Source organism: Triticum aestivum, chromosome 6A (genome assembly GCF_018294505.1).
Source record: "Triticum aestivum cultivar Chinese Spring chromosome 6A, IWGSC CS RefSeq v2.1, whole genome shotgun sequence".
Classification (NCBI taxonomy): Eukaryota; Viridiplantae; Streptophyta; class Magnoliopsida; order Poales; family Poaceae; genus Triticum; species Triticum aestivum.
In genome coordinates this window covers 494,229,190-494,238,667 of record NC_057809.1, presented here as the reverse complement: position 1 = coordinate 494,238,667, position 9,478 = coordinate 494,229,190, and the positions used below count along the sequence as shown (strand labels likewise).

At 44.1% G+C, this 9,478-nt stretch overlaps 1 protein-coding gene across 3 annotated transcripts; it reads right to left on the bottom strand.

Annotated features, from left to right (window-relative positions):
* Window positions 1-1,775: 1,775 nt before the first annotated feature.
* LOC123128070 (probable transcription factor KAN2) lies at window positions 1,776-6,970 on the bottom strand. 3 transcript variants are annotated; one of them, XM_044547982.1, is made up of 6 exons: window positions 6,047-6,968; window positions 5,694-5,770; window positions 4,699-4,753; window positions 4,427-4,577; window positions 2,665-2,731; window positions 1,776-2,417 (listed from the first exon to the last, which is right to left on the bottom strand). In XM_044547982.1, the coding sequence occupies exons 1-6, from the start codon at window positions 6,627-6,629 to the stop codon at window positions 2,286-2,288; spliced, it is 1,065 nt and encodes a 354-aa protein (XP_044403917.1). In that variant the 5' UTR covers window positions 6,630-6,968; the 3' UTR covers window positions 1,776-2,285. The 3 variants fall into 3 exon arrangements, with proteins under 3 accessions (XP_044403917.1, XP_044403916.1, XP_044403918.1); XM_044547981.1 differs by having other exon boundaries at window positions 2,665-2,734; window positions 6,047-6,966; XM_044547983.1 differs by lacking the exon at window positions 2,665-2,731 and having other exon boundaries at window positions 6,047-6,970.
* Between the last annotated feature and the right edge of the window lie 2,508 nt (window positions 6,971-9,478).

Below are 9,478 nucleotides of genomic sequence, written 5' to 3'. Positions count from 1 at the left end.
CTCAACTTGATACAGTTAATTTGTCAAAGTGCACACTAAGATAATGTGTGAAGTGCCAAAAAATCTCTATTTCGAGACAAAGCGGGGTAATACTCTCGCAATCGTCTACATGCTATACTCAATCCATTTGCAAGGCCTCCTTTTTTCATGTTTCTTTTCTTTGGGCGTGGTTGAAGCTGTGGCCCTCATCATTTACCCTCGGTACCTTGTGTCTGTGCTTGTGTGTGTGTGAATCTGGACCTCCGCGCCGTTGCGGCGTGCTGTGGCTGAACTCGTGGTTTGTTTGTGGCTTGGGCGGTATTGCTTTTATATATAAAGCGGGGCGGAAAGCCTTTTTTGATAATTAATGTATAGGGTGTTAGTTTATAGAGCCTAAGCTAAAGTTTTGGCCAGCAATTTTATTGCGACAACAAAGATGATGCCACTGGAGTCGATCCAAACAGCACATCATGCTTGTGGTTTATAAATACTGATTGAAATATTAACAAAAGATCTATGGTCGATTCAAACTTTGGCACATACCACTCTATATTTTCGGATGCATTTCAATTGGTCAAGGTACTAAAATTACTTCCCCCGTCCTGGTTCAATTGCAAGTTTTTACTATACTTCTCGGCCAAAGAAAAGTTTGACCATAGATTTGCATAACAAAATATAATTTATACTTATGTAGCAAAAATAGTACCATTGAAAACTTCTTTTGAACATGAATCCAACAATATAATTCTTATAGTATATCACTTATATTTTTCCAATTAAATCTACGGCGAAAGCAATTAAACTACAGCTAGGATTCATCACCACCTTGGACCAACTAAACCACAACTAACACACTGGGGAAAGCATCATACTCTCTTGTTTGAGTATAATCTTTTTCGGTTGTTTACGACAAGGCTTTGACCAACAATTATGTTTTTGTATATATGAAGGTGATACAGTAGTGCAATCATAAGTAATTATGAATACGATTTCAATGACATCATTTTTGTGACACATGAACTACAGAATAATAGAGTAACTGCGATTTTTTTCCTTTCGGACTGCAACAGAGTAATTGTTGGTTAACGGCTTGTCTTAACCAATGAAAATATGCCTTATGCATGGTGGGTGCAGAGACTATATAGTACTAGATGATACCCCGCACGTTGTTGCGGGAATATTTGCAATATATTTCGATGATATGTGATTTCTATGGAACGTAAATAGTGATGCTACGAAAACTAAAATTGCAAATCCATATGCTTTATTGTGTTTGATTAATGTATTGTAAAATATCTAATATATGTTTGCATGTTGAGGTGGACATTTTCATGTGCATGAATGCATGTTGTGAATTGTGATGGGTCTTTTGCCATGCATGTTGCTTGATGATGTGGCATGCTTGCATGTTGAGAGAAATATGTTAGTGGGGGCTAGCTATTTAGATATAGAAGATTATTGACTGATCCATCGATGTGGCGGTAGAAGTATACTGCAGTCAACTTGGTAGACATATGATCAAACATACCACTCCAAATACTCCTTTTGTTGATTGATCACCTTTACTGATTCGCTTTAGCTCATGAACTGCAAATCCAGCCAGATTTGCACCAATGATATCCAGACCAGGGAAGGTATCGATTCCAACCTAGCAGCTAGCTAGGAGATAGGAGTGGCTAGGAGAGAGCAAGACAGGTGGATCCATCATAATACATGCTTGCATGGTCCATACGTACACTACACACGCATATATGTAACATAAGCATCTCAGCTTTACACCTTTCTTGTGGCATAACAAAAAGATGAGACCTTTCTTAACCTAGCAGCTCTGTCTCATCAGGCAGCATGCCATGAAGTGCACGCACACATACACACACTCTTCAAGCTACATCGTGTGTGTGTTGTGCACCAGAAGCAAGCCTTTAGGCAGGCAGGCAAGCTAACCAGCTTGTTGCATGCTCCTGACTGCCTTTGATAAAGCCTATCTATCTCACTATCCATCTCTCTACCACGCACGCACACTTGCACGCACCCATGTCTCTCCCTCCCTGGCCCCTTTTGCACTTTGTTCCTAGATCAACGGTGGTCTCGTCTTATTCTTTAATTCCCCAGCTGCATGCCTCTTTTGCTTTCTCATCTCCTAGCTCCGGTTCTCTCCTCCTCCTCCGCTTCGTACGTTACGTGCATATGGGGCGGGAGCCACACGAGTATGCATCTGATGATTAATCTCTAGATCGGTGGTCACATATAGCTAGCTAGCTACGCATATCTTCCGTTGCCGTCCAGTCGACAAATCGACGGCGGCCTTACATTCTTCCTAGGGTGAAGTCCAGATTCGGTTTCTTGGTGCCGACGACTAGCTCCGACAATCGGAACGGAGCCGACATCAAGTCGGCGGCATCGTCGGCGACGACATTGGGGCACTGCGATTGCACGTCCTGCGATTGTAAAAGAGAAGGAACATCAGATTAAATAGATTGCGATCTGCATATCATAACAGGAAATGCATGCTGCCGACACTTTGCACACAGGGAGCCGTCGGAAAGATGCATGCATGCGGGAAATGGAAGGAGGAATGATCGCCACTGCACTAACTAAGGCAAAGCATATCATGGCCATTGCCGATGGGGTATTGGAGGTGGTAATGATGATCACTCCCTTGGGGGAAAAAAGGCGAGTACGAACCTCAAAGGATTTGATGTCGCCTGGGTTGGCATCTGATCTTGATTTCCCGTGGAACGACCAGGCCCCTCTGCTGCACCAGCAAAAGGAAGGAAAAGACAAAGGAAGGAATTGAATTAAGTATCACCTTCTTTTCTGTATATCATGGGCTGATGAAAGAATCAAATGCCGGCCTATCTATCTATGATCTATCTACATATCTTTTCTTCAGTGGGAGTCCATTTACATGCAACACGGGAGAGGCGGGAAAAGGCGTAGGGAACAAAGCGCGCAAGTCCAACTTTTCACTGTTAAGATGGTGTCAATGGCGAGCAGCTGGCTTTATCAGAGGGGTTAATTGGAGGTAAAAAGCTGTGTAATTGGCTATAGCTTGGTGCTTGCCGCGTTATTTACTCACCCATGTGGTACGGCACACTGATCAATGCTTGCTTACACCACATGTGTGCGCACAACCACATACACATCATATGTTCTCCGGTCATTTTCTAAATAAACATGTACACTACTCACTCCTCTCCTACATGGGTATACAGTTTTTTTAGGGTTACATGGCCATACAGTTGGCCGTGCAGAGTCCGCAAGTATCACAGTACGTGTGTATGTATATGGTACATGGACGGCTGGATGCTTGTATGCGATTGTACATACATACAGATAGGTGTACAAGAGCTAGCTACGCCTGGTCACGCAAGAGAGATTAATTGTGTATATCACTATATACATGTCATGTTGCTTCTGAGATGTAACTTCTGGTCAAGATTCCATGGTAGTGCTACTATATATTGCCTGCTTAATTAATTGTAGTCGTGGAAAGTGTATATGTGTGTGCACTTTTGCTGCCTATGGCTAGATGGATATATTTAATGAAAGAGCTTAATGTATAATATATTCAAGAGATGATTGCACCATCATGGGGAGCAGATGGAACAAAGGTAGAGCCCTGGTGCTTTTTGTGAGCACTTGGAGGTGGTTGATATGGTAGGAACAAAGAAAATGAGACAAAGGAATAAGAGTTTGTTTTGCGTAAAGCAGGCACTAGCTAGACTGCGGTTTGATCCTAAAAGCACCCTCTTCAGATCAATTATATCATTGTAAATGCATAATCTATCAATTAATTATGTACGTAATGTGACTGTAGATTCTTGACGAATACCTGTACATCATCATGCATGAGATGAAGAGCCCAAACATGCATGTGTGCTACTACTACTACAGCATGTAGTACGCGTGTATTTAAGCGTACTTTGTTGCTTTAGCGCTCTACAGGAAATTACCATCAGCTTTTGACCTGTAAGGACTCTGGAGTTATATCGATCTGCAAAGCAGTTTTTGTGTCTCACAAGAATGTTTAGATAGACTTGTAGCTAGCTGTGCCCCTCTCTGTCATTTCGCCTGAAATAGCAGAAAAGACGGAGCCCAGCAGTGTGGAGTAATTCTGATGTGCATGCTATTGCTAGCTAGCTAGCTGCTGATATCCATTAATAGCCCACTAGCTAGGAACATTTAGTTTGACATGGAGCAATCCATAATTGTAGGAAGGGAAGGGACCCATATATCATTCTACATAAATCTAGTACTTATACAATTCAAACCGATCATCACCGGTGCACTGGAAACTGATGGAATTGTACTATTTGTGTATGATTAGGTGCTGTGCTGTTCTCTCATGTGATATGGAGTAGCATACATCCACCAGAATACAAAACGAGGAGTACTAACACGGGAGCTAGCTATAGAAATGGCGTTGTGTGTAGTATGTTGTTACCTGGAGGAGTTGTTGCTCCATAGAGCGCACATGTTGGATCCATGCTCGTTCCCGTCAAGATTTGATTGCTGGACTGAAGACTCAGACCCGCTGGTGTTGGCGATGTCGAAGGAGCTGTCGTCAGGGATGTCGATGATTGTCTTTGCTTGTCCTGCAAAATAAACATTCTACTCACTGCTAATCCCATGCTGAATCTGTGCCTGTCTGTCACTGGGATGTCGAGATGCCAGTAGTCTGATTTCTTTCTCGAGAGCTGATCTGATCATACATACCGTAGGATGAAGCAGCGGCTGGTTTGTGGTCAGTGGTCTTGATGGTCCGGTACATCTGCAAGACAATCAACTGAGATCAGTACTCGCTGATACACTAGAAAGCATATAATATAAGTATATGTACTCGTAGCTGACTAAATAATGATAGGGTCAGCAGTGTAGCGGTATTAAAGTCGAAGCTGTGCAGTGGTGGTCTACGAGACGGAGCAATAAATATGGGTGGCAGGGGCGGGCAGCGGCATATATGCACAATTGCGGCATTGATGGCGCGATCAGCTAGTAGCTTGTGTGCAGGCAGAGAAGCCCTTAATTATTGAGAAATGATGCAGGCTTGTACTTGCCGGCCGGCCGTCTGCTCTTGGGCATGCAGCACAGCATGCATGGATGCGTATCATATTCATATTCATATCAATGTGTGTGTGTGCGCTCCTGTGTGCACTGTGTCATCCATCCACCGTTCCCTCTCCGGTGACTGTGTGTGACGTTCCTCTTTTTAATGGCACGCATTTGCTTCCCGTTGCATGCTTATCTTTGTGCTGCTCAGCTGCTGATCTCGGGTTTTTATTGAAAAGCTGCCCTCCTCCCCTCTGCCCCCGGTCCTCCCGTCGTGGTAAAGCTAGAGGGAGATAGGGATAGAGAAAGAGGGAGGAGGTACGAGCAAGCGGGGAATTTACTGCTCAGAAAGTGAACTGTAGAATGACTATTCTTACATGCATGACCGACCCAAGATGCATCAAATATTTAAAACTAAAACTGGTACTATATATTGTTCTGGCAGCAAGAAAAGAAATGATGAGTTAAAGGTCGATCGAGTGGTGCACGTAGAATTCTCTTGCAAATCAAGGTGTGTGATGCATACATCTAGGAGTATCTGAAGTGGTAGTAGATCTACACGTACGTTGAGGAGAGCTAGCACAAGTGATCAAAGCTCAATTAAAATAGTATAACCAATGAGCTAACCATGGACTTTATGTAGTTAAAGAAGATCCCCTCACCTGCAAGTGAGACTTGACATGGGCCAAGGTTAGATCCTTCACGTCCATTAGCTCAAGAACCGACTTGGGCGTTGCTCCTGCACAATCGCAAGAGAGGGAGTATCAGAAAACAGTACACAATAATTCCTTCACCAACACATATAGAGCTTAGCTTGTACTATGCCAATACGCCCATGCATCCTTGTCTAGTTCTTTTGAATGCCAGCACAAGAAATGCAAGATTCGATCAACAGGATTGCCTACTTTGCCAGCTAGAAGGAAATAGTCATCTAACGGCTGCTAACGAGCAAGAAAATTCAGGAGAAGAAGAAAAAGAACACTTGAACGCGCGAGAAGCAGTTAGCAGTGCATACTCTCGTGGCCTCCGAGCAGTTCGACGGCGTGGACGAACCGCGCGTGCAGCGAGGTGGTCCACCGCATCCTGGGCGCACGGGAGTTCCGCTTGGCCGGCGGCGCCGCCAGCCGCAGCGCGCCGACCTTGCCGGGCGACCTCGGCCCGCCCGCCGCGCCGCCGATCGCGTCGTAGCAATGCTGGTGGTGGTGGTTGTGGTGGTGGAGCTGGCTCTGGAGGAAGGGGAGGGACTGCGAGGTGTTGTACACGGGGATGCCCCGGATGGGCTTCATCGCCGCCAGGTCCTGCACCTCGTGGAGGATGGGCTGGGTGTGCTGCAAGAACTGCAGCCCGCCCAGGTGGCCATCGGCAGCGCCGTAGTGCGCTGCATGGAAGCCGCCGCCGGCAGCTGCCGGCGCCGAGGGGTATGTCCTGGCGATGGACGGGGGTGTGAAGGTTGCTGCCGCTGATGCTGAGGTCGCGGCGGCGGCGGCGGTGGTGTCAAGAGCCCTCTTCCAAAACCCTAGGTCCATTGGCTTGGTGGCAGGGGGCGGATTGATTTGGAGCTGGAGCTGAAGGTCCGGGTGCGACGGGAACAGCTCCATTGATCCCTCTCGCAAGTTGCGGAGAGCAAAGTGGTGTGCTATCGGCCGCCGGCGTGGACTTGTGGCTAGCTAGAGAGATCGAAAAAGGGTTAGGGCGGAATTGAGGTGTGGAACTTGGAAGATTTCTTGCTGGGAGAGAGGGGGAGGAGGAGAGGAGGAGCTCGGGGATGGGAGGAGGAGAGAGAGCTGGGGACTTGGAATGGTGAAGGACAGGAGTGTCTGTTTGGATGTGTTGTGTGAAAAAGAGGCGAGTGTAACTTGTTGCTTGGAGGTGGCCGGCCTAGGATGGAAGATATAGATTGGTCTTTTCGTCCATACACCATGCGCCCCCCTTTCACTTTCGTTCCTCACATTTTTTCCCCCTCTTTATCTCCTCCCCTTTTTATTCCACGCAGTCTCTCTCTTGTGGGTGTTTGGTGGCAGATTGCAGTGGGAAAATGACACTTTTGATTGGGATGTATGCTCGCGGGAAGGCAAGAACTGAGGTATTATTCCCTTATCGGGCTTTATGCCCATTCTTCATCCTCACGTGAATTATACGCAGGAGTACATGCGGGTCAGGTTGGTGTTCTTATGGACAGACTACAGCCTAGTTCGGAATTCCAGAATTTTCCCGGTTCGTCATGTAGGGATAAAAACTAGAGGATTTACTGGCTGGGTTTTATACATTTGTTTCGAGTGACGCCTTGATAATAAATTGAGAGGCAACCTTGTTTGGGAATCACATTTATTTTTCGGATTTGCTAAATCTCATCTAGATGGGATATAATTATGTCACATCTAAGTCCATCACCACAGGATCAAACTTACTTATCGGAGAGTTGTCACTCACGCTCTATGTATGTCCGATGGTTTTTTTATTGTTTTTTTAGACAGTTTTTTTAGTAACCCTATGTATGTCTGATGTGTTCGTTTCTCGGTTGTGTGTGTTTAAGTTGTCTTTTCTGGGCCAGGCCCAATGGCGGAAAATAGTTGCTCTTCTGTCTGTGCATTCTTGTGGGCCGGGTTGCCTGTGTGTTTTCCATTGTCTCATTGTTTTGCTTTTTTATTTTTCTGTGTCTATATATGCAGATTAGCTAGTGCGATTAGAAATTTTTGTTCAAGTATGTGTCCATACTCGTAGATTTTTTTTCCTTTTTTATATGTGTCTATACATGGGGAGTAAAATTTCCTCAAGCATGCTTAGTGCAATTGAAGATTGCATGTAAGCTAATGTTGTATTTTTTTAGTGCCGGGGGGAGTTTTTTTAGATAGCAGGTCATTTCTTTAGGTTGCTGAACATCTTTTGTTTTGCTGTGAAAGTATGAATTAGACTTCTTCTATTTATTTATATTTTTATTCTTGTATACAAATGTTCAAGTAGAATGAATCCCGTGATGGAATTTTGTCAAAATAACATTCCTATTTTCTTGTTTTTTATTTTTATCCCAGTAGAGTGGATGTGTCCGTTTATTTCTTTTTCTTTTTTGTTGTTCTTCTCCTTTTCATTTTTCCATTTTTTAATTCATGATATTTTAGTATGTGAACACCTTTTTGAAGTGTGTGAACACTTATTAAATTCATGTTTTTTTAGTTTTTAAACACCTTTTTTTGAATTTGTGCTTTTTTAATTCATGAACATGTTAAAATATTTGAACAAATTTCAAATCAGATTTGGTAAATCTCATCTAGATGAGATTTAGCAATGTCTCATCTAACTTGTGGTTTGTACTCTCAATTCATTGTAATCTTTGCACAAACTTGATCCCACTATGTTCTTGTCTTGCGCATCCCATGGACGCGCATACCGTGTCGTCGCAATATCCAATTGTTTTGTCAGGCCTATTTTTGTTTGGTCTCTATTTTGTTTTTATGGGCTATTTTTGTCATTTGTTATTGGCCTGCTTTGTAAAAGCGAAAGAGATAGGGTGCTCTATTCGCTACCTCTTTTATCACCTCCATTTTGTGGCTGCTTTTCCTCTCCTCATTCCTCCTCTCTTCATTTCCCCTTTCTATTTCACTAGAGCCGACGCCTTTCTTTTGTGCAACCCTTTTTTGTGCGACCTTTTTTCTTGCCCGAGTTAGAGCTCCACCCTCAACTTGCAACTCAAGCCAACATTTTTTCTATGCCTGAGTTGCAAGACCACTATTAACTTGCAAGTGGGCTCAACATTTTATTTGTCTCCAGTTGCAAGTTTACTCTCGAATCGCAATTGGGATCGATATTTATTTACATTAGTTGCAAGTCCACCCTTAAGTTACAACTAGGTCTGACTTTCTTCCCTCAGTTGCAAGTCCACCGTCTACTCACAACTAGGAGCTGATTTTTTGACCCAGATACAAGTTAACCATCATCTCACAACTACGTCCACCCCTTTTTTTATCCGTGTTGCAAGACAACGTCGACTCACAATTGGGCTCTTGATCCTTTTTTTTGCCACAGTTGCAAGTCAACCAACGACTTGCAACTAGGCCCGACCCACTTTTTGTCCAAGTTGCAAGTCCAACATTGACATGCAACTAGCCCCTTATCCTTTTTCCCCCAGTTGTAAGTACATCCTTGACTCACAACTAGGCCTGACGTTTTTCTCTCTCCAGATGCAAGTCCACCGTCGACATGCAACTGGCTCGATGTTTCTTTTGTATCACAACTGGATCAGACTCTTTTTTTTGCATTAGTGCAAGCCCACCCTTAACTTGCAACTCGGCCTGACTTTATTTCGCCTTAATTGCAAGTTCACCTTCAACTCGCAACTAGGCACTTATTTTTTTGGCCCAGTCGCAAGTCAACCATCGAGTCGCAATTAGCCACCCCTATTTTATCCTACTTGCAAGACAACATTTGACTCATAACTAGGCTTTTGATCTTT